General features: G+C 37.1%; 1 protein-coding gene across 3 annotated transcripts in view; it reads left to right on the forward strand.

Moving 5' to 3' along the window:
- MYPN (myopalladin) overlaps positions 1-25,315 on the forward strand; it is a 77,814-nt gene that overhangs the window by 25,423 nt on the left and 27,076 nt on the right. For all 3 annotated transcript variants that reach the window (XM_076339379.1, XM_076339377.1, XM_076339378.1), the window contains exons 3-11: positions 10,395-10,570; positions 12,140-12,191; positions 14,349-14,496; positions 16,053-16,124; positions 16,337-16,478; positions 17,433-17,456; positions 19,502-19,618; positions 20,365-20,734; positions 22,842-23,429. In XM_076339379.1, coding sequence (XP_076195494.1) covers positions 10,395-10,570; positions 12,140-12,191; positions 14,349-14,496; positions 16,053-16,124; positions 16,337-16,478; positions 17,433-17,456; positions 19,502-19,618; positions 20,365-20,734; positions 22,842-23,429 — 1,689 coding nt within the window. The remainder of the gene's footprint in view (positions 1-10,394; positions 10,571-12,139; positions 12,192-14,348; positions 14,497-16,052; positions 16,125-16,336; positions 16,479-17,432; positions 17,457-19,501; positions 19,619-20,364; positions 20,735-22,841; positions 23,430-25,315) is intronic.

Below are 25,315 nucleotides of genomic sequence, written 5' to 3' on the forward strand. Positions count from 1 at the left end.
TATTTCTGTAACAGTAGGTGTATGCCTTACTCTTTCCAGATACTTTGATGCGTATGTTTCAGTAATCTGTAGCAGAAGTCCCTTAATCTTGGTTATTAAAACTTATTAAGAAAAAAAAATTGCTTTCTTTAAGTCATACAAAAGGTTGCTCATATTTTAACACAACATATTTTGGAACACATTATTTTCTTTGAATTTTAGAGAACTGTTTTTAAATACTGAAATTACATAATTAAAAGAAAGTGCTAATTCCTTAGCGAGAAATGTTAGTTATCTTTATGGAAATCAAGACTGATTGTGTAAACTGGCTAAAAACACCAATGGCTGTGAGATCTCAGGCTGATGTCTGAAGGTATTTGAGATGAGTGAACATATAGGTTGCTATAAACCAAAACCATCTATACATGAACACCAATAGCCGTGAGACCTCAGGTTGATGTCTGAAGGTATTTGAGATGAGTAAACATAGGTTCCTATAAAACAAAAACATCCATACACGAACAGAGAGGAAAGGAGTGCATTTAAGTTATTATACAAATAACCAGGAGCAGCTCAGTTCTAATTCAGATTCTGACAACAATTCTGCTGTGACCTTAGAAAAAACACTTCCATTTTATCAGTATAAGACACCCTTATTAATTGATACTTATTCATGTTGTGTGACTAGCAAGCTAATTCTGATGCTTCAGTCTTCACCTATGGATATCTATGAGGATTTTGAAACTTAAATAAGTAACATTTGCAAAGATCACTGGAGATGAAAGGAAATGTGAAAAAGCTACACTTTATTGGTCAACATCAGTGGAATGAGAAACAGATTATTGTAACTTAAATTTATCTTGAAAATTCTTAGATCTCATCAGCACTTCTAAATCTAAATTTGTTCATAAAGAGCTCATTAGCCCAATTTACTTCTCAATTACAGTGGTGGAATTATATTTCCTTTGCTGGGACTGTACCAATCCAATAGAAAGGAAAATTCTATCCATCTTTTAGAGATGTACTGTACATATTTGCATACTAATATCTGCAGTATCATAAAGAGATACCCTTAGTCTAGATGGTTGCCCATCCTTTTATAGGCATTTTAGAAATCTGTGTTGCTTTTCCAAATAATGAAAAGAACTGTTTGCATCCTCAGCATCTAATTAAAGGACTCCGAGCTTCACAGGTGGTCCACTTTTTCCAATTGTCAGCTCATTGTCTTCCTTATATACTTAGACAATGCTGGGTACAGCACTACTACAACTTCTACTGCAGTCAATACCTTTTATCATCTTTCTCACTGAACTAACAGGCACTATCATCAAATGAAAACTTCTCAACATCCAAAGACAGAAGCTCCAAAGATTTTTATGGTAAAGAATCTTTGTCTTCCACTCCCTTGGATTTCTGGCACACCAGCTGCTAATTTTTCAGAAGGAAGAAGCTTTTACAACACAATATGAAGTACATAGGAACAAGGATCTACAAATGAATCCTCTTGTTTTGGCCTGTCTGCAGTTATGGACAGCCTTGTCAGGAAGACAAGAAGTTACCCAGTTCGTAGGATCCCTGAACTGTGACTGCCAGACCATTTTGCCCCACTAATGCCTTTGGTAGTAACACGTAGGTTCTCAGTCCCTAACAAGACCTTGATCCATGGTGCCATGCAGGGTCTCTTGTCCATGACAGGAATGTGAACTGCCAAAGGACTAAATGGTTTGTTTATAGAAGAGGAATCTGCTCTAAAGCTGGGGGAAATACCTTGTTTGGGAAGTATATGCTTTCTACTATGCTTCATGTCTAAACTCACTGCTTTAACAATTTTGAGGCATTCCCTTGATGGAGATTATGCCATTATAAATATTGTATTGTGTTCAGCCCTTAAATTCATAGAGGAGTCCGATCAAAAGAGAAAACAGTGCCAGAAATTTGGGCTTTTTGAAAGAAAACAGACAGGAAATATCATCATCCCCTAGATATTAGCACCACTCTCTGAAGACTTCTCCTGCTTATAAAGACTTTGAGACTTATTTCTCCAGGCACTTGCCTTGATAATCCTTTTTGATATTAAAAATGTCAGTAGGATCCCTGGACATGAGAAGTAATTTTTTTCTTCTCTCATCATTCATAATTTATAACACAAAGAAAACTGAAATAGTCTTCTCTTATGTATATAGACCTGTACACAAACTCAATCTGTCTTTCTTTGTATTCGAAAAGGTGAACACTGAATTGCTTGTTTATAGACATATACTCCGGCGCACAATGTTAATTTTATGTATTTCTCCAGAAGGCCACACCACCGTCCTTATAACAGCACATCATGCCCATGCCATTGACACATACATAAAACTGACAAGGTATTCATGCCATCTAAGTTTAGGCGTTTAATAACTATCTGAATTAGAAGCTGACACTATAAAGTCACTGAAGCCTCGCAAGGGCAGATCGGAGTACCCAGGAACAATGACTCATCCCATGGAGTATCCAGGGATGGCCAGGATGCCTATGCACCCAATTCAGGGACTGCTTAATTCCACAGAACTGGATGATGGGTATCTTTGTAAGTTGGGTCTATTTTTGTCCCAACAAAACTGAAGCTTTTCCATTGAAATTTCTGTCTCAACATTTGATTTTGTTTACTGTAAATAATAAAATAAGTTACTTATATGAATGACAGTCAATAGAGGAGCTATTACAGTGTTAGAGAATAAGCATCCATCAGACTTTTCCAATGGTAATACACTGCTCCAAACAGAAATGCACACTTGGTTTACTGACTCATGCTTGTAGCCAGATCAGAGTCTTAGAGGAGCTAACACAGAAGTCCAAAACTCACACGCCAATGCCCCAAGGCCAAGGGAAGTAGGGACAGGGAGAAAGAAGTCCCACAGGGAAAATCAGTCCCAAGCAGTCAAGCTCAAGAAAAAGATCAGGCTCAGCTTTCAGTTTCACAATTTAAGCTAATGAAAGATAAATCACAAGGGGTAAGTTTTAACTCTCTCTCCCCCTGTGTTTTTGTGTGTGTGTGTGTGTGTATGTACGTGCTGTATTAAGGAGAAACCTGGGAATGTTAGCTGCTTGAACAGAGTTTCCTGATCATAATTGTTTGTTAACAAACATTTTGTCCTGTTCATCCAAGATTCTTTCAACTCCACCAATGTGTAGGAGTAACACTAAGAAAGGGTATAAAAAAATTCACTTGCCTGAGTGATAAATATTCATATGCTTCCAGTAATCATGGCCTTTTTAGTCACTGCTACAGCAAAAGGAAAACAGAAAACATAATGTACTTTGGGGTACGTGTTCCATTAACCATGGGGACCATGAGAATGCAGGTTTTTTCACTAAAAATAGTGTTTGTCTTTGATCTGCTGTGCAAAGCTTCCAAAATAGTGAAGGAAGCATCTTGTCGGCCATAGTTGTGGAACTGTGTCCAGAACTGGGCTTAGAACTGGCAACTGTCTTGCTTTGAGGGTAACAGTTTTCCGCGGTTTGTGGTGAGTTAGTTCAGTATCTGTGGAGCTGGGCAAGGAGAGAAGAATTCTAATAGATAAGCAAGAGAGATACAAAATCAGTAGTCCCAGGAAAGGACTAACTGGCAAGGTAGCGACTGATGAAAGAAAGCTTAATGCTGACTCACTTTAAGGCATGATTTCTTCTTCCTTCAACTTAGCTGAATGACCACGCTCAGTAAACAAGCATCCTTTAGACACACGTGTGCTAATGCATGCTTGCCTGTGTCCTTTGACTTAAAATGCACTTCCTAACCACAGAAAGGAATCCCAAGTTACTTATAATGCTTATAATATATACACTTACAATGTAGAAGTGGTACTGTGGGAACCCAGAGCATTGTGAAACAAGAACAAGATTCAACAAGCTCTGTAATGTAGTTTCTCAGTCAACACTAGGAGCAATCAGATGGTTAAACTGATGTAATGGGGATTATAAGAGAGAAATTAGAGACAGGAGATTTAGAAAGAAGCTGATCACAGGAATGGAAAGGACTGGAAAATATGATGGACAGATACCACGTTTGAAAGCAAGACAGTACAAAACAAAACTGATGATGTGAAAAATGGTGTAAATGACATTCATGATGGATCAGGGTCAAAATATCATTGGCAGTGATAAAGCAGTATAATTTGCAGGCTTGGTAGGTAACTATCTGGTGTATATGAGGGCTCACTGAGGGACAGAAAATTGGATGGTGGAGCAAGAGAAGAAACTGGGAACTGGTTTGAAGTATCAGTATATGGAAAGCTAAATCCTGCTTGGCTGAATACAGATAGACCTGTCCAACCGCTTTTTAAGATAACTCAGCCTTAATGTAACAAGCCCACATGTTAGAGGAAGCTCGTTAAGCCTACCTATCTAGAAAGAAGTTTCAGTGAAACGTTACCCATTTTTCAGTATCATCAGCTGAATGCAGTGACATAGAAGAGACGAACAAAGATTGATACTATAGTATATGGGCCTCTAGCTAGCTCAAACATTAGTTCACAATTAAAGAGCACTACTACAATTATTGATTGATTACTTTACTCTGACTATACTGCAGGTCAGAAATAAGCATTTAAGAGAATTGTGTAGTGTATTTGCAAAGCGTTAAAGGTTTTGATGACCTCCTTCTCATGCTTCCTTCTACAGCTCTGTTTCTGTATGAGTAATGATAGGTGTGACATTCACTCCTCTCCGTGAGGAGAGCACTCCTTACTCCCTCAAGTTCAGAGGTGCCTACATTTTTCCAAACTGTTTGGCACATCACTCCTAGGTTAATTTTACTTATGAATCACATTGCATGGTTTGGCATACACAGCTATCCTGGAACTGTCATGAGGATTTGATGTTCTAAAAACAGGCTGTATGTCATTAGGTTTCCGTGAAAACATTCTTTAACATAGGCATACAAAGCTTAAAAAGTACATTTTAGTGCTGCTTCATTTAAGGAGACTAGATCTGCAACTAATCACAGATTTTTAGAGACTGAAGTCACTTAAGATTGATTAAGATTTTTTTTTCCTGGCTGCCAAATGAAAACATTTATCTGTTTTGGTGCTCAAAGCCCAGAGAGCCAAACTTCTCTTACATGCAACTCCAATCAAGTCAATGGATTAAGACCTAGGATGAGTTTGGCACAGCGGATAACACTGCTTGTGCTTAATGTGAACCTGCCTTGTATGATGAAGCTATCATTACAATTCATGGCAGGAATGAAATGTCAGTGACAGAGGGTATTGCCACTTCAGTCATGCCACGTATCTCAATGTCAGAACTCCCCTTGGAACTGACATTTCATTGCTACCACGTACAACATTTTGGTGGTAAGAATAAAATAAAATGTTAATAAGCAAGGAGTAGATATGGCCATACCAAAGATTTACGTAAAGCTTAATTTCACAAGAGAGAATTGTTTTTCATTTATAAGCACTGCGAAGAGATAACATATATGTAGCACGCTCTTTTTCTTGGATTAATCTCAAAATACTTTAACATTATGGTGGAAATAGTGACTAAAGAACACACCACATAGGAGAACTAAACACAGGTTTGAAACAGAAGTTTATTCCTGAAGTTTTAAATCACTTATGCTGCAAATTTTGGACTAGTCAAAGGAAAAATAACTGCAAAGAAAAAATTAACTCAATCCTGCTCCATTGTCTGCTTGAGTTTACTAAAGGAATATACTACTCACATACTACTACAATAACCGGAAGAAATAGCTTACATGGTGTATTTAATTTTGCTTATAGGCAATTAGAATTGTGCCTCACAAAGGCATGCAATACAGACTTATCTCTACAGAAACACAACAGGTTAATTGGAAAAGCTGATCAGTAGGAACACAAAGAGTTCTTATATCTTACGGGTGATTATATCGCAGCATTCTGTGTAATGTGTTTTGCTTTATGTGTCACATAAAGCAGTGAGGAGCCACATTTGAGTGGGCACAAAAATATAGTATCACTGTACTACATAAATTATTTTAATGTTCTGAAAAGATGCTGCTGAAAATGAAATCAAATTCTAGAACATGGGTATTCTCTTTAATAGTTTTTCATATCTGCTAAAGCTAACATGCTAAAACAAGACTACATTATAAGGAAGAGGCATGAGGTAGGTATATAAAAAGACATGAGTAAGTGCCATGAGTCAGCTCCCAAAGTACACAGTTGCCTACATGAATTACACACCTAAAAGGCAACTTACGCATTCATATACCCAATTTGTGCTTGTAGTCATACAACTGTGCATGAACCTTAGGTCTTCTCTCCTGAAAATGTGACCATTGTCAATTATCACCAATTGCAAATCTTGAAAACAACAGAGGAATAAACCATATTGTAGAGAGAATAAAAAAAATTCCCCATTCAGGATCAGAGGAATCCTGTATAATTTCCTGGTCTGGAACTTAAAAACAGCACTAATCAATTTCAAAGAACCTTTTCAATCAACCCTGTAATGCACATTACCATACTTTTTTCCCTTGGGACTGCTAAATGTTTCCTCTACTTACTCGTGGTAGAGTTGTTCCTTTATCCCAGGCACTAGATGTTTGTGTTCTGGATACCAAGGACCCCACTACTAGCTACGGTGTCTGTATCTACATGTTTATAAGGACATCACTGAACAGAAAAGCAAATGTAACATGCACTTCTGGGGAGCCAGTCAAAAAAACCCCACTGTATGTAATTATTACTGGGGAAAATACCAGATTTGGGCAAGTCGTTATGGGCAAAGTCTAAAATAGATGTAGTTTTTCCTTCTGTTTGAAGAGGTTTGTAATAGAGGATCTGAAGGACTATGGTGGAATGTGAACACTACAGCTCAATCAGAAGAAGCTAGAAATATCATTATTTTTAAAGGAAATGTATTTTGAATGGAAGTGTAAACCAATTCTCTCAAAATAAAGATGACACAAATAAAAAGCAGGATTTGCAAACTAAATGTTAGTAAAGAACCATGCAATCTAACTACTAAAAAATAATGATAATGGTACTGTGATAGTGAAATCCTTTAAGAGAGGTAGTTTGTAAATAATCATTTTAAGACCAGTGATTTTGCCTTTTTAAAACTATTTTTAAGTGCTGTTTCACGCCTTCTAAAAAAGATGAAGAGAATGGTAGATAAACGATAAAGATAAAAGATAAAGATAAAAAGATAAAAAAGATAAAGAGAATGGTTAGATACTCTGGAGAAATATATGAACATACATACATATATATGTATATACTCGCTCTGTTCTTATACTCTTCGTAAGTGTCTGCTTTTGGCCACTGTCAAGACAGCATGCTGGGTTAGGTGGACTTGTAGTCTGAGCCAGAACACCCAATAAGTTATTTATCTTTTTACCTGGCAACCTAGGATATGTGCTGATGTTATTACTCCCTTTTGTATGATGACAGCTGTCTCTTAAATTTTCAAAGGTGCTCCACATTGTATGGGTTTGGTTAATATCCACAACACTGTTTACACTGTATTGTGAAGCACCTTAAACAAGTTCCACTGAGGTTTGAGAAGTAGCATGAATGGCTGCTGAAAGCTATCCTGGGGTAAAGTGGTGTCCTAGGCAGATTGTCCACTGACAGGAAGTACCTTGGAGCATCTCATTTTGCCCACCAGATCGGTAGAAAACCTAGCAAATGAACTATGTCGAACTTCAGAGGGACAGAGGAATACTCCCTTAACATTGTGGCTTACATTGAGTTCAAGCAAACACCTGTGGCAATTTAAGATACAGCTGTAGCCTCCTGACAGCCCAGTCCCTTCTTTTATGGTTATTAACATTTACCAAAAGTGATATATAGGAGAATTTGTATGGTTCAGTTATCCTAGATTCACATGTGTAGTGTCCTGGCACAAACCCATTTTCATTAGACCAGAACTGGGGCATCTGGGCCTGGGAACACATTTGAACCTGCCACCCTTGCTTCAGAGCGAGAAACCTCCAGCAAAGAAGTCTGCATCAGGATTCTAACATCTTAAAGTACTGCTGCCAGATCTGCAGGAGTTTGTCTAGCAGAGCCCTAAGGCTCAAATGTAAGAGAAATGAGTAACTTGGTTAAAGTTCTCTGCATAAAGCAGTGCCAATTTCTCCTTGGTAAAACCCTGCACGAAGGATGTGGATGTACTTTAGTGAAGCAAAGCTGTACTTCAGCTGTGAAATGTCAAGGAAGAGAGCTGGGACATTTTACACTCTACTGGCATCCTCTTTTAACATGATGATATTTACTACATGACTGTCCATTGCAATTGGAAATGTTAAATTCATAACTAATTTTCTTAGACCCATTTTCAATTCTTGTTAGAATGGGGGCTTGTAAAAGAGGACAAGCAAGCAGATGTAGACACGAACCAAGACTTTTAAGTTCTAGCTCCCTAGCTACAAAGGTTTGCCTTTCCAAAAGGGGAAATTGTGTTAAGCGGTATGATTCATTCCACAGTGAAGGAGCTTCCCTCCATAAAAGGCAGACCTGTACGCTTTCCAAGCTGTACATTCAAGTCAGTTAACTGTACAGCTACAGATTACACTAATGTGCAGCTCGAAGTGGACTGGGGAATACCCTGTCTACTTTAAGAAAGCCATGTTGGATGGCTAGGACTGATGGTGCACAAATAGTGCATGGTTTACTTCTTAGCTATGTAATCAGCATTTAAGTTCCAGATCTGTCCTCCTTCATACCTCATAGTCCCTTTGAGGCTCCTTTTTCAATTCTACATTATACTTCTATTAAATTCTGGTTTTCCATGTACAGTATGGACTGTCTTATAGGTTTTGGGTTTTTTTCAAGGTATTAATTTGGGGTTTTCTTTATGCTCAATTTGTAGCACAAACTTGTAAAAAGTTGTGCTTCCAAGAGGTGAATACAATGGAATGGGTAAACAAATTTATTGATTAATGTTTTTCTAAATTATCTGAGATGGAAATGTCTCAAAGTACCTTATAGTATGAGCCAGGAAATATGAATTATTACAATTACTCAAAAACCTATCCTTATCTTTCCCACAACTAATCTTATGCTGTAATATATAATAGTAAATACATTTGCCATTGCTTTCATAGCATTTGTATACATACATATATGTATGTATACATAGCATATGTATGTATGAAGTTAGCAGGTACTTTTACCAAGTTACCATATAAAGATGGATGAAACAATTATTCATTTAAAAAAAATCAATTGAATAAAAAATGTTATCAATATGACAGCCCCCACCCACACATGCACAAGACACATTAATCAACCATACCTAGTTAAGAAAGCACCAGTAAACAGAAAATACAAATATTTCTGTGGAGTTTTATATCTATCTATATTTATGAGAAAAGTTGCAGTGAAGATGAATACACCTTAGTTTGGCTTTTCAAATTTAGCTAGTTATCTAAAAATACAGGTATTTCTGAGTATTATCCCAAACATTTAACTCTGGATCCTATATATAGTACTACACCTTCTCTGTAAAACCTAGGTTGTCTTATTAAATTTGAATCTGGCTCTGCAAACACACCTGCTTTTTCTTTCTGTTCTGTCTTTTCCCAATTAACAAGCAATAGCAATCAGGCCTGCTCTCCCCTCCTACTAGCTCTCAGGTTAAGCTGATGGTTACTGCCATTAATGTGGATTCCTGCATTTTCTACTGCAACAACCCTTCTGAACACTGAGGGACTTAGGAATGCCTTAGATGAGAATGTGAAGTCTTTAAAGGGCCCAATATATTCTTGGATGTGTAGCTGGGTTTAAAAGAGAAACCCAGCAATATGATGCGGAAAAGAATTCAAGGTCCAGCTGTCTCACTGGCCATGTCCCTGTAAGGAAGTGCCTCTATATTGTAATAGGTCACTTCTCTTTCCTTGTGGTACACTTCTGCCATCTTTTATAAAAAGCAGATTGTCTTAAATATGTGACAAAACAAAGAGTAACATTATAGTAAATTTCAGTCACATTCTGAATCAACATGAACTTTGGAATCACAAGTTTGAGGGAAATTTGTTTACTTAGGGTTTGGGGTTTTTTTGCTACAGTTTAAGCCACAACACCGACCTGAATGTACCTCAAGAGAAATTCAGAGCTGGATTGATAGCATTCCAAATTCAGAGCTCTTCTACTCTACTGTTGAAATCTGTATATCAAGACAAATATGTGCTAGAGTCACTTACATAAACTAGTTTGTTAGTAAGTTTAAACACTGCAAAGAAAGGAGCTCTATTATTTGCTGTAATTGAATATTATGAAAATCATAAATATTTTATTCCTATGACTGTTGATTCAACACTTGTCTGCAGTACTCTGTCAGAATCTTCAGGCTAAAACCCACCCATTTTATCAGCAGAAAGACTTCCAACATTGTCATTCTAGTTGTCAAGTTGTTTGCATTGATAAAGAATATTTTTTGCCTTGCAGGTGGTACTGTGAAGGGAAGGAGCTTGAAAACTCACCAGACATTCAAATTATCCAGACAGGTGATCAACACTCATTGGTTATTGTTGAAGCTTTTGAGGAGGATACAGGACGTTACTCGTGCTTTGCTTCAAACATCTATGGAACAGACTCCACTTCTGCAGAGATTTACATAGAAGGTAATGTTAGAACTGTTGCAGAAATTGGTTATTGAAATTGGTCATACAGCATTAAGATACAATTATGTATTTTGTATGTTAACTGTGTAATAGATTTGTCACAAAAAATACATAGCAGGGAGTCAACACTTGTCGTCATTATTAACATATTTATTATCTCTCTGTAAAATACCCTTCAGACAAGTGACTGCCCTTTACATATAATTTTATTGTGTTGCTTCCCAGAGATTTTATATATCTCACTGCAAGATAGAAGTCTAGAAATATTCAGATTCTGATGCCACCTTGTATTTTTTGTCTGTGGTTACTCTACAGAAATATAAGAACCTAAACTTTGTGTTTAATTATTATTAATCCCTCTTCCCTACAGTCATTATTACAAATTGAATATAGGATAGCTTCATCCTAACCCGTTATTGGGACCTTATAACCAAAATAAATATGCCAGCAATTTGATATTTTACTTGCACAATAGATGCTGTAAATAAAACAGAATATATATCTGTAGATTTAGGTGTCTCTTCTTTCTCCTTATGCTTTTTAATATATCCTACTTGGCTTAAGAGAGGTCTATTTATTATATTTCTTTTTAACACTTTTTTGTGTAAGGTTTTAGATTGCATCCATCATTGTGCTAGCAGGATTACAAATTTAAAATAAACACACAGATTCCTTTTTTTTCCTTTTGTATTTTTTCCATTTCTCAGGCAGAGAAATATACTGTGAGTACCATCACTGACAACAGTGGGACCATTCACAAATCAAAGCACCTACCCTATTTAATACAAAGTTAATTTTGCTCTACTGTTATTCTTCTTTCACATCTCTAATCTGACAGTGAAAGGACAAATCCTTTTTTAGTATCTGCACTGCCCCTGACATTAATGGGAGATGTCTGTGCTTGGCAGGGATTTACTAGTTCTCAAGACTGGGGCCAAGGCCTGCTTTTACCTAACTCAGTGGATGTTGGATGGAAGCCATGGCTGATGGAGATGCTCGCTGGCAGGAACTGAAGAGAAAATGCAAATTCCAAATGCAGTGAAGGCTGAATCAGAAGTGTAAAATGTCTCAGTAAGACAGCTGTTAGTAAACTGAGCTAGAGTCTTCGCCAAACTGTGCTACAAGGCACCAGTTTAAGAATAATAGCTATGATTCCAGGTCTCTCTCTTTTTTTTCCCTTTTTTTTTTTTTTTAACTGGTAGTATCAGATGTCTGAGGAAAAAAAGCTCTTACTTAATTCACAACAGCAATTACACACTAAATCATCTTAGTGGCATTTTAAAGAGAACCTGAGGAAGACCCAGGTATACAGTCACTCTTGGATCCTGTTCTCCTCATTTCAGTTGCACCTCATCCCAAATCTGCCTTATGTCAATAGCAGTTCCGCATCTTACACAGTATGCAACGTTGGTTCATTTCCACTGCAATGTGATCTTTTGTTTTGGCATAGCTTTATAATATATATCCTTAGAATGCTCAAGAGGAAATCTGAATAAAGGGTTGTATCATTCATAGATAAACTTCTCCAAAAACCCCTCGCTAAGTGATTGGTTTTTTTCTTTTTCATAGGAGTCTCTTCTTCTGACTCTGAAGGTGAAATCGTCAAAGACGAAATGGATCAGTAAGTTTAAAATCAATTTCACCTTCCATATTTCTTACAGTTAAAAAAAACCCCAAGTGTAGACATTTCGGTTTCCATTAATATTTTGCAACTTCCAATACATTAGGCTTTTGTTTGGGATTTGTTTGGATTGTTTGGGTGTTGTTTGCGTGTTTGTTTGTTTGCTTTACAAATAGTATGGAACAAATACACCTTTGCTTGTGTGTCTTCAACTTTAGCTTAAGAATTGAAACTTTAATATTAAATATAAACATAAGAAGAAATATGTTACCTTAAAGATTAAACTACTAAAATTAATTTACTAAAACAGATGCCATTTGACTAGACCAAATTTAAATGCTGGTTTAAGCATCTGACTTGGAAAAACAGTGTAGTAAAATTTCTCACATGAAAATATGGTATGTCATGAAGTTTTTGGCAGAAGATGGCTATACGTGGATTATATATATATAAGAAGGAAATTAATAAATAACAACTAGAGTAAACTGTAATGATGGGTATAAAAGACTACTTAATTATAAAAAGAAAGAAAAGGTGTCAGATGTAATCTAAAACCTGGGAAATAATTTTATTTTTCCTAAATGAAACCCATTCCCTGTGCATTTAGAACCTGATCCAATGCTGTTAAAATCTATAGTCTTTCAGAATCAAAGTCCTTCTGTTAACTGGAAAGGGAGTCAGACTGGTTGAAAACTAAAATAATCAGTCTTTTATTTTGAACTCCTTTGTTCAAAATTAATTCAACCCCAAAAGGAACCAGTGCTTTATAAAGAGGAAATTTTAATCAGATAGACTTACGCACCTTGGGTTTTTTCCATTATTTATCAAGGAGGGTTATACTCATTACAAATGTCATTTTCTTTGAAATGCAAATACGAAACACTGCAGTGTGTTTGACTGAAGACCTCAGGCTGACAGCAAATCCTGTCTTAGGTGATTTTTACTTCAAAGTCATAAAATACTCCAGATTGGACTGGTTTATGGACTTTGATAAATGTAAGGATTTAATATAAAACTTAAGATCAAGAAGATCTCAAAGGTTTGGGGACGAATTGCTAAGTTTTTCATAGTTGTAGCTCAGATTTTTCCAAATGTCTCAGGGATAACATTTTTTCTTATTCATCTCATTAGGTGTTAACGTAGGGTTGACCACGATCCTGATCACTTGTTGGCATCTCTAAATTGCTTACCTCATTAAATTGTGAAGTAATGTATTGCATTCTGTATTTCTTAGGAAAAAAAGAATGCTGCTCTGACATCGTAGCGGGATGTCCTCAAATGACAGAATTATGAAAAATCAGGTTTGGGTATAATCAGAGTGTCTTTATTTTTGCTTAGCTTCCAGCTGTCATCACATGAGTCTGAACACCTGTAATTAAAGGGAATTAATGTGAGAAAAGGTGCAAAAAAAAGTTCACAATTTCAAAAGAGAAATCAGTGATCACAACAACTGCACGTTCATTCTAAGTAAGGCTTCCTCTGGTCTAAAGGCTGGCTTTCCTGGGGGGACTTGTGGTACATTCCTGAGCAGCCAGTGCATGCCTCAAACTGAATAAAAAGACCACCTCTTCATTGTCTGCATTATTTTACTTAGCAATAAAAATAAACAGGGTCAACTTTTTTACTTCCATATAGAAACAACCTAGAAGAAGTGAAGAGATGCCAACCTGTACACTACCAAAATTGCATGATATGTTGGTCAGAAAGCATACCTCTTTTTTTATTTTTCAGCAGTAAATTATTGAATCTGTATCCAAGCAGACCATGGTATTTTCATGATCTTATAGGCCCAAATCTTCATACAAGCTCAGGGAGCAGTGCAAGAGAAACTAGCATTGTCCTCTGGAAACTAGCATTGCTCTCTCATGCTGCTCAGAGCTGGTAACAGCAGCTTTCAAGCCACAGTTGGGTTAATGCAGGCCATTTATTACATTTGATGTAACTGAACTAAGTATGAGAGATTAGAGTGGCAAGATATGCAGCCTGATTCTTATAAAATGCAGTTTACCTAGGAGTATGTATCAGTTTAGATCAATTGGAATTCAATCCCAGAAGTGAGACTGGGGTTGACATGTAACTGGGACAGACATAACTAAGGCACACACACATAGCTCTAGCTTCCAATTAGAGAACTTGTTTTTGGTTAATATTTCACAGCAAACCAAAGCCAGCTGACACCTCCTTGAATGCAGCATCTCCTGCTGTCAGAACTGCAACCAAGCATCAAGAAACCTCCAAGGCACCATCTGCCATGGTTCAGCCTGTGTCTGTACCTGTCCAGCCTGTGTCAACACCAGTTAATCAGGTAGGGGAGATGATATGGTGAATTTCAAGGACCAAAAGCAAGCTCTTAAAAACGTGTTTCTTCTACAGTTTGTGACTCAGAACCCCCAAATTTTCTAGTTTTTGCTTTGCTGTTGAACTCCAGCTTTGAACCTTACAGCCATACAGTAGTTGCATACACAGAAGGGATGTCCTGCCTACTAGCTAACCTTTAGCACCTGGCAAAGGGAAGGGAACCTTTCATCCCCAGGTTACAGGCATCTCTGCGGCACTGAGCAGAAGGAGCAGCTGCTGCTAGCTCAACCAGCGGCAGGAATCTGTCTGCGCTCCAGCAGGTCAGAGACTGCATGCCATGAAGGGCACTTGGATGTGTAAGTCAACTCACTGGCCTCTTCACATTGCAGACTGACTCATTCACTTTCAATAGCGGCAGCCTGTAACTTTTTCCTCTCCCTTTCTACAGAACTCACCTGAAATCATTTTCTTTCAGTGAAACTTATTTTAAGCTAAATCATTTCACTACTATGTTTACTTTGTACCTAGATATGCTTATTTACCACATAACATTTTAATATTCATATCAAAGAGTTTCTAATTAAAGTTAGCATGCATTTCGAGTCCTTTTTGTTGCAAACTATCAGAATATTCGTAACTGTGAATTCTTACCTAATAGGAAAGAAGAGCCGTATTTACTTAAAAATAAAACTGAAAAGTTAATGAGAAATTCGCTTTACACTGCCTTTTCAATGTTTACAGCCTAGAATTAGGTGGTAACCAACAAACAGATACTGAATAGGTGAAATAATGCATATTTACTTTTGACTACAATGAGAACGGAACTAAGCCTTTGCGACATTTTGCCATTTTGACAGAGGTTGCCTAAGTCAAGAGTGATAGTTATCTCAAAAATTACCACTTTTAATCTTGTTGGCATATAAGACACCATCTATAAAATTTGGCTGTTTCCTGAGATACCGAATCACTAATTCTGCTGTTCTGGGGCAGCTTCTATTTCACTAAAATGAAAAGCTCTATTAATCAAGTTATATAAGGAAGTTTTCCAGGAGAAGAATAATTTCATTCTGATTTCACTCAGTAGGATCAATAGGGTGATATTCCACCTCTGTAAATTTTTCGGTTTTGGCAAAAGAGGAGAATTACGGTAGCAGTCACACACATGACTTGACTTAACTTTTCCTTATTAACATCCATAAATACTTTGTACCTAAGAATTTTTAAAAGGACACTACCACCAAGCAGCCTACGTAGATTTGCCTTAGTGAAGTATTAATGACAGATGTTATAATACACCGCAGTGAAGTTTTCCTTGCCATGATTAACTCAATAAGGCAATAAGGCAGTAACAGCATTTTTGTTACTCAGGCGGTAACCCATTCAGGAAGATCACTACCAGTTGTCTACAACAGAGCAACTTTTATTCACTGCGTTAAATATTTTGCTTTGGACTTCACCTACCAAAACCTCTTTTGTGTCACTCCAAGAGCATGTTTCTCCTGTATATGGAAAAATATCCTCTGTACACCTAAACATCATCATGTGATGTTTTGCTCTCTACAGGCTCAAAGCCCCACTAACTATTTGCAAGGACTGGATGGAAGACCTATAATTGCTGCTCCTGTATTTACAAAGGTAATTCGTTCTGTGACATGTTTGAAACTAAAGAGGTCAATTAATTGTATGGAGAGAGAATTAAATTTTTTAGCTATCAAAGATAAAAAAAGGAATTATGCATTTATTAAGCCATTCAAGGATTTAAGTGGCTTTATGAAATCTTACTGAAATCAGTATTACTTCCAGACCAATAAGACATTTACTGACTGTCTATTCATTTTCTCTATTAGATGTTACAGGATATTTCAGCTTCTGAGGGGCAGCTTGTTGTCTTTGAATGTCGGGTGAAAGGAGCTCCTTCCCCAAAGGTTGAATGGTATAGAGAAGGAACATTGATAGAAGATTCTCCAGATTTTAGGATACTACAGAAAAGTATGTTTCTTCTGTAGAAATATTGTGTCTAATAAAATATAGGCAAGCAACAAAATTGCTAACATAGCAACACTTTGAATTTCTTATTACAATGCTAAGAACTATATAAGCTGTATTTATGGCAATAAATCCGGGTTCCAGAAGCCAAAACTGTGGATGAATTGAACAGCATACTCACAGGTAGTATTTGTCTGAGATTCCCCAAACTATTGAATTGTTTTGCCTTCTGCTTTGATCCCTTTGCCACTTCAATGTCCTTTTCTAATTCAGCCTTACTTTTGCTGTTTGTTTTTGGGTTTGCACCATTTATGTAGAGTTCCATTGCCCGTAAAGTCCCTCATCTTTTAGTTAAGTGCTATTACAATAGTGCTTATGGGCAGTGGATTGCTTATTTATTCACAAAAGTACCCTGATGTACATGTTAGCATGCTCACACATACATGTGTGTGCACATGATACATGATAGGTTGTAAATATATACTTCCACTTTAATTTTCAAATGTAGTCAAAACATCTGCAGTTTTCACATAAGTCACTGGAATCCTAAAATTGCTAAAACTCAATAGAAATTCCTTAAACACCACGCTAAGCCAAACCTAAATGAAACAATGTTTTATCATAACTTGATTTCACGTGTGTAATAGTTTCAGAAATTGTCTTCAAGACACACTAAAGTAGTACTAAGATTGCAAAAAAATACTTCTTGCAGAATTTATTTCCTATTCATAAGTTCTCAGAAGTATTTGTAAGTGTTCCTATTGTTCAGAGGATTTGACATACCATTGAATACAAGGCCTGGCTGTCTCCACCACCCCTTAAATAGAAAATTGGATCAAAAGGAGTATTCTGTCATATAGAGAAGATCAAGCTTCATAGTTAGTGCTTAAGAAAAAAAAAAAAAATTGGCAAAAGTAAGTATATTCAATCTACTAATTCTGCTCTTTTTCCCTTTAGAACCACGATCTATGGCTGAACCAGGTGAGGATCATCAAAATGCTCTTTTTTTTTTTAATTATACAAATGTGGTGATTTAACCTCACAAAATATTAATTATTTAAACTTCATAATTTAATTAACATAATTTCTTCTTTTCCCCATGTTCTATAGCTACTAGTGAGATGCATTTCACTGTAGACTGTTCCATAAACATAGAATTTAATTAATTCCATTGCTTTTGAAGAAAATAATGTTTCCATTCTGCTTTGACCCAGTTCTAACTTAGGACCTAAATGTTACCACCTTAGGAGCTAAAGATTAACAAAATTAATGTATGAGGGTCCCCTGTATATCTGAGGTTCAGAAGTACACCAGATGATGTAGGACTGAGCTATTTTTATCTAGTTTACCAGTTAAGGAACATTGCATCAGATGTTTAGCCATGTCAGCCATTCCCTTTGCTCCCTACCAGCGTAATATGAGAGTATCACATCAGGTGTTCCACCCCTGATACCAGCAAATCCTATAAAGCGGCTGGATTTGCTAATTTCAAGGGTCAGAGCAGAACGTAGGCTACTCTGCATGATTTGAGCAAAGGAGCCTTATAGATTTTGGTTACTTCTCCATAACACGATCACTCTCCCTGTTATGCTTTTCACTATTAAAAATATAAAACTGCCCCTCTTAAGACAGAAAATTACCAAAGGAGTATTAATTCTTATGGAATATAAGCTTCTGTAATTCTTCTCCTTGCCCTATTAAAAGTTTTTTACCCCAAAAAATATCTTGAAAGAAACTCCCTCTCTCTGCAATGTCTCTCGCTGAGACTTAGGAATGAATAAATGGAGTTTCTACCAGAACCCACCGATGCTGTTCCTTTACTGTCCAGTGGCATCACTGCTGAGTAATGTGAAGCAGTTTTTAGAGGGTAATCAGTTGGGTGCAGTTGTCACTGCCTCATCACCTGCTGCTCATTCAGAAGGAATCTGGATTTCCATGCATGCAGTGGTTGGCAAATCCAAGTACTATAAACTAGATACTATAATGCCTTAAACTAGTTCTATAATCCTAGTACTATAATAAACTATTATTCTCCTATAGTTGTTAGCAAATAATCTCTTTGTTGCTACTAGATTTTCCTCAGTGATGACATGAAACAATCAAGTTCAAGTGTGGTATGGTCTTCTACAGAAATACTCGTAAAATACTAATCCTGTAGGGATTCAGGAAAGTTTCTTGCAAAATGGTAGCAAAATAGTCACTGACTAGTTGAAGAAATGCTATCAGCCCACATTTCAATACACTTTAGATGTTACTTTCCCTCCCCATCCCAGCTCCCCGGTCAAATGAAAGATTTAAAATCCCATCACAATAGGTATTTATTAGCTGGTACTGCTGCCTGGACATGTCAGATAGTGGTCAGACAGGAATGTCATAACCCCAGACTGACTTTTCAAGATGGAATTTAATTTTTGCTAGTACAATTTTTCTAGCACGTTTGGTGCCCATTAGTCTTCTTCACAAAGAAGTGAAAAGACAACTTTCTATAAGCACAATTAGCACAATCCCCTCTATCTGCAAATCTGCACTGGTACTTTTGGAAAATACCAGCCTATATGTATGTGTTTTGTATTTCTTCACCTTACAGAGTGACTCCACTTGAATTGTTCCCAGTTAATTATAACTAATCTTTCAATCTGTAAGGAGATAAAAATACATATATTTTAGTGAGTTGTGAGTATAGAGTACACTATATTTCTCCAAATTAAATTTTAAGTTCTTCAGAGAGAAAGTCTGTACTTCATGTGATTAGGAAAACATTTTGTAATGTTTTCCAAACACTGCTGACACCTGTTCTTCACTTTCGTTGGGCATGCTGGAGCACAGAAGGTACCAGTTGCTGCAGACAATGCTGATAACAGCTGCTGCACACAAAGGCTGCCAAAATTGATAATACTGATGAAACTAAAATCAAACGGAGCAAGGTAGAAAACCTTAAGGAAATGTCCCTGAGGGTAGTCAAAGCTTTGTGTGTTTGTTCAATGCATGTTCACTTCAAGTAATAATACTGCTCTGATGCTTTGCAGAGGAAATTTGTACTCTCGTTATTGCTGAAGTATTTTCAGAAGATTCGGGCAGTTTCACCTGTACTGCAAGCAATAAATATGGCACAGTATCTAGTATAGCTCATTTAACTGTCAAAGGTAAGAGTTTGTTTTAGTTCTTTGCTTGCTAGTAAATACAAGCAGAGCAGGCTGTTGCACTGTACAGTCCAAGCTGCTTATCGAACATACAGATTGCTATGTCTTTTCAAAGTGTCCTTCCCCAATTAGAAATGTGAAGGGACAAGGAACATTAGGGAATGAATCCCACACAGTCCTTCCAAAAACACAACTCTTACTGACCTCAAGATTTGGGCAACAGCCATTTTTGGAATCTCTATGGACTGTCTAGTTTGCTGTTTCAATAACCCTTTGGTGCAGAGCCCAAAGGAGGAAACCTCAAAACAGATTCTTTCATATTGCCTACATGATTTATGCTGCCAAGGCACTAAGCAGTTAGGTGAGCAAAGTACAGTACATAAAAGTATAGTGCACTGTTGACTTCAATTCAGCTCAAGTTCTGGCAGCGTTCTTCATAACTAAAAAGTTAGAGAATTCTCTGAAAAGAAAGTTTGTATTTCAAAGATGCTGGTGGAATTCACAGGGGACGTACGTGGCTGAAGACCACTGCTGGATCTTCCAAACTAGAACTGTGTCACTTTTTCCCCTGCCTTTACAATATTCCTTTGTTAAGGGAATTTGTTTTTAAACAAATGATGTCAAACAACTCGGTCCAACAGCTGGAAGGACATCAGAGTGAGTTTTTCCAACTGTAACTTTTGTGATTTCATTTCACTATAATTTATGGTATTTGCGTATCACCAAAAGTTTGATATTTGCTATTTCAGCATCTGAAGACAGTAGTAATGCTGCTACCCTTCACACAATGAGCTCAATCAACTTAATTGCTGCTGAACATCAACCTCCCCCACATACTCCTTCCCATCGTGTAGTAAATCAAACACCCAAACCTAAACTTGAAGGTGTTCTTGTGAACCACAATGAACCCAGATCAAGTTCCAAGATAGGTCTCCGTGTGCACTTCAAGCTGCCTGAAGATGATAAAGGAAATGAATCATCATCAGAGGATGGACCTGGCGCTACAAACCAAATCAGACCCAACTATTTCCAAGAGAGAATGAATGGACAGCCAATGAAAATACCAGAGCCAACATCGCCATCCAAGGAACCCCCCCCAGTACTGGCTAAACCAAAGCTGTAAGTAAAAGGGATCCTAAGTCTCAGGAGCATCACTGATATTATTTAGTATTCATAGACCAGGACACTATTGCACTAGAGCAAAAAACTCACAACAAAAAGACAGTCAGTATCACATGGTGCTGGCCTAATTAACCATACTCTTAGAAAACATATTCTACAGAGCTAGATATTTTTTTCTGTACGTCCCTCTTGGGAAAAGTATTCTCCAAATTTAAAAGGAAAATGTTTTCCCTTTGAAATTTTATTTAATCCCACAATGTTTTCTGCTGCAAACAAAAGATGAACAACACTGCTTTTACACAGGCAAAATAAAAGCAGGTTCTTCAAATATATCTTACTCAATTCTGAGTATGCAATTTTGCCAAAACCAGACATATTCAGTCTTATACATAGTATGGGCTAGCAACCAGCTAGCAACTGTAGTCTCAAAGGCCATGCCTCATGACTTTCATGTCTCACAAACGTCATCTCCTCCTAAAACAGATAAAATACTTTGAAGTGTTTGATAATGTGAAACCACTTGAACTAAAAAGCACCTGCATGATTAGTGCACTGTGAGCTCAAGGGGAAATTTTAAGAAGTAGTGTAGTTTTCTTAGAGGACAATTTATAGAATTCATACTGCATTCATAAGAAATACCTTTTCAGCATTTTTGAAACCTCCCAAAGCTAGTTTAACAAAAAGCATGCAGAGTCCTTCATTTCATTTCTTAAATAGGCAGAAGCTTGAACTAAAGGTTCAGGAAGGACTTTTTATAAAGTAATTAATTGGTACTCTTAAGCAGGGATGTAATTTCATAGCATAAACATTACAAGTGAGAAGACAGAACTTACATACCATGTAGCAGAGAAAGAACTTGGAGCAGTCGGGCTTTTTTAATTTGTTAAGCCTATATTCACAGTCCTATTTACTTTCACAGCTATAGTGTGTTTAAGGGGGGAGCAGAAGCAGTATTTAAGTTGCCCAATGCTTGGATAAAGCAGAATTTCTCTCAACCTCCTTCCCCAAAAAAAACCTGTAAAAAAGGAGTGCATTATTATGCAGATATATATATGAAGGACACAAAATCAGGATTGCACAACTTCTCACTCTCTAACATTCTACTTTTTGATAGCCTGAAATTGCTATTGTTATCTACCTTTAATGTGATTTTTGTTTAGTACATTATAGAAACAATAATTCTTTTAAATAAAAAGAAGTGCTGTTGACTTCATGTATTTGGTTTGTCAGTACTAGTTGTGGTTGGTCTCTACTTCTACATTTTTCACTTTTTAACATAGTTATTTAATACTCGGTAATTTATTACATGATCATTTTCCATATCCTCTATGTCCTTTTTGGTTTTGGAAGGGGAAAAGTTAGCCAGTTTTCCATATGCTGTATTTCCATATACATAATAACTAAATAAACCGCTTGACAAGGCAAAATAATTTTCCTTAATTGCGAAGTAAAAAAGCCCTGAAGACATACAGAGTAGAGAGCATCTAGGAAACAACAATTGCATGAAATGCAAGTCCTCTCTGAATGATGCACTGCTGCCTGTCACTGAATGTCAACACCACCTAAACTACATTGGTAGTATCTCTTTTGGTGGATTATTACAAAGCTTTATTAGCCAAAATGTTGGTTTCAGAACCCACTTTAACAGGAGCTAAATAACTGCAACCTGGCTTACAAACGCTCATTTAAAATCCGATAAACCAAATCCTACTCTTAGTTACACAAGCAGAGAGGTACAAAGGTGACATACAGCAGAATTTGACAATGCTTTCCATTAAATATCTTTCATCAAGTAAAGTTTATATTTATATTTCATGTGTTAAAATGTAAGAATCATCTTCAGTCAAACAATTTTCAGACAAAAAGCTTTTGTGCCCCTGGCAAAGAAGGGGAGAGGAAGGAAAAGTTTATTTTAGTAGCAAACTAACATTATGCTCTTCTCATACTGTTAAAGAATATGTCATGTATATGTCAGCAGTTTCCCCTACCTCTTACTGTATCACAGGACATAGAATTTTTTTCTCGCAATTCACATATGGAATTGTAGTCAGCCAGCATGTTCAGGGCTCATGACCAATTTTGTTCATCTTTGTTTTACATGCAGTGATCAGACCCAGTTAAAACAGCTCCACAACCAGGTCTTGCTTGAACAACAGCAGGTGCATCAGACATCTACAAGAGAGTTGTCATTCAATACAGCTTTACTGAATTCTGCTACTTCACTCCATCAACAGTCCACCTCAACTATGTACAAACAAAGCAAAGCCTCTGCTTCACAAGCTTTCAGCTATACCCGACCTAAGCAGTTCCTACCATCACAAACCACACCGCCCACCAGCTCCTCTTCTAGCTCCTCAGTTACAACATTCAGCAATGTCCCTCAAGGAACTCAAAGAACAAATAACAAGGAAAATTTCACAGGAAATCCTTCACCTGCCCAATCAAGGTCTTCAGGAGGGTTTACAAGCAAAAGTGAACAGTCTCTACCAAGCCCTAAAGAATCTATGGTGCCTCCATTAACACTTTCTACATCTAGTGTAAAACAGTTTCAGCCGCAGAGTGTGACTCCTGCTCCTCTCTCCCCAACTGGCCGGATTCAGAATCCAGTAGCTTTCCTTAGTGCTGTTCTTCCTTCACTTCCTACTGTGCCATCAACCAATGCTATGGGACTGCCCAGAAGTACACCAGCCACGTAAGTAGCATAAACAGTATGTGCAGAAGCAGGGGCAAGAAATACTCATAAAGGAAACTAAGATGTATTTCTGCTCAAGGGTTCAGTGGGGAGCTTGTTGAAATGCAAGTCATTCGTAAAATAGAAAAGCGAGTTATTCATATATTCTGGTCATTTCATCTAACCTTTACATTCAGTTAAGAAAGGAAGAGATAGTAGCTTCTATAGTAAGATGCATCAAAGGTAAGATAAATTCAAGATAGAGAAATGGGAGTTTATGAACAGATATATACAAGAATTTGGGGGCTCACAGATTCATAACACTGTACTAGTGTGAGATAGGAGATTTCATGAGCTTGCAGGATAAGTCACTCCAAGATCATGTGTCTATATGAGCTATAAAAACATTCTTACCTATTGTAAGCAACGACTAAAGTTTTAAAAGGTACCTCATAATGTAAGTTATTTCTTAGTCCAGGTAAATCTAAGAAATAACTTATGTAAAGGTTTTTTTTTTTCTGGTTGCAATACTTTCTATATTTAAAGTCCCCCAGAAAAATCTCAGGAGAGTTAATGTTTTGCACATAAATATTTTAATTGAAAGCCAGCATGATTTCTGTGACAAAATGGCTACCACCATACAAGCAAATAAGGATGATGATGTACTGGAAAGGTTGTGGCCTTAAGAGTTCCTTCCTTCCTAGTAGAGTTGAAATTAATATCCCTTTTGTGTACTGCATGAACCCCATGTTAGCACGGCTAGCACCAGTAGATTGATACAACTTTTCATCCACAGAATTCCAAATCCCGCACAAAGTAAGGAATATTTCCCCCTTTTACCAATGGTACGCTTCAAGGTAGTGATAGCCATCAGTAAGTCACAATCTCCTAACTATTTTGCTGATACTACATCAACCAATCTGTAATTATAACAGGAAAAAAGTGTCCCTGTATGCATAACATTCACCATTCTGTGTGCCAAGAAATCCTGCCTTCAAACCATTATTGCACTCCTACTCCCAGACTTCCTAGTTCCCCAGCACAGCCACATAATCGCCATCACCCTGTGGCACATGCCTGGAGTCCTTCACGGCCCTGGCATCACAGGCAGGCATACATAATAAAGTTATAACGTTCACAGTGAAGGTTTTAACTATACCCCACTCAAGCCTTCGGCCTGCTTTCACAACACTGCAACAGCAAGCAAAAATCAACTGCAGCTACTCATCCACTCCCTCCCCTTCCGAGCTGGTGCACAAGTGCTCAAGCACTATTCTCTCTGCATTAATGACACTTAACCCTTGCAAAGTGCTTTACTTTTTCTAACTGTTGTACACGCATTACCAAATAAATCCTTACAATATGCCTACCAGGTAGAGTAGTTAAATATTGTTTTCTTCATTTCACCTTTCCTGGGTCCCAGCCCAGAGCTGAATTCCCCCATAACTAGAGCTCATTGTGCTAAGATTCAAATCTAGATCTCCACATGGGAGACAGTCAAAGTGAGGGCACAAAAAATCAGGAAGGAACCTGAACAATGTCTGTGCTAATCTGTGAATATCTACTGAAGTTTCAGCTTCCTTTTTTGGCATTATCAATTATAATAATTCTGGTTACAAAAGCAGTGAGAGATCACTATGTCTGCAGAACAACAAAAGGAAGATATCTTGCACAGCAATCATTAGTTATGCCTTTTACCTAGACCCCTTGTTATTAAGATGCCAACTCCTGGTAAACTACTGGAACATTGCACCCTCTCTAGTAGTGTGTGGCTGCTGTGCTTCAGCAGTGCACTCTCACAGTCTCCCAACAGTCTTATTTAAGAATTTAACTATTTTCAAACCTTACTAAAATAAAGCAGACATCTATAAAATAAAATTTAAAAAAAAAAAAAAAAAAACAACTGT

The sequence above is a fragment of the Aptenodytes patagonicus genome, chromosome 5 (genome assembly GCF_965638725.1).
Source record: "Aptenodytes patagonicus chromosome 5, bAptPat1.pri.cur, whole genome shotgun sequence".
Lineage (NCBI taxonomy): Eukaryota > Metazoa > Chordata > Aves > Sphenisciformes > Spheniscidae > Aptenodytes > Aptenodytes patagonicus.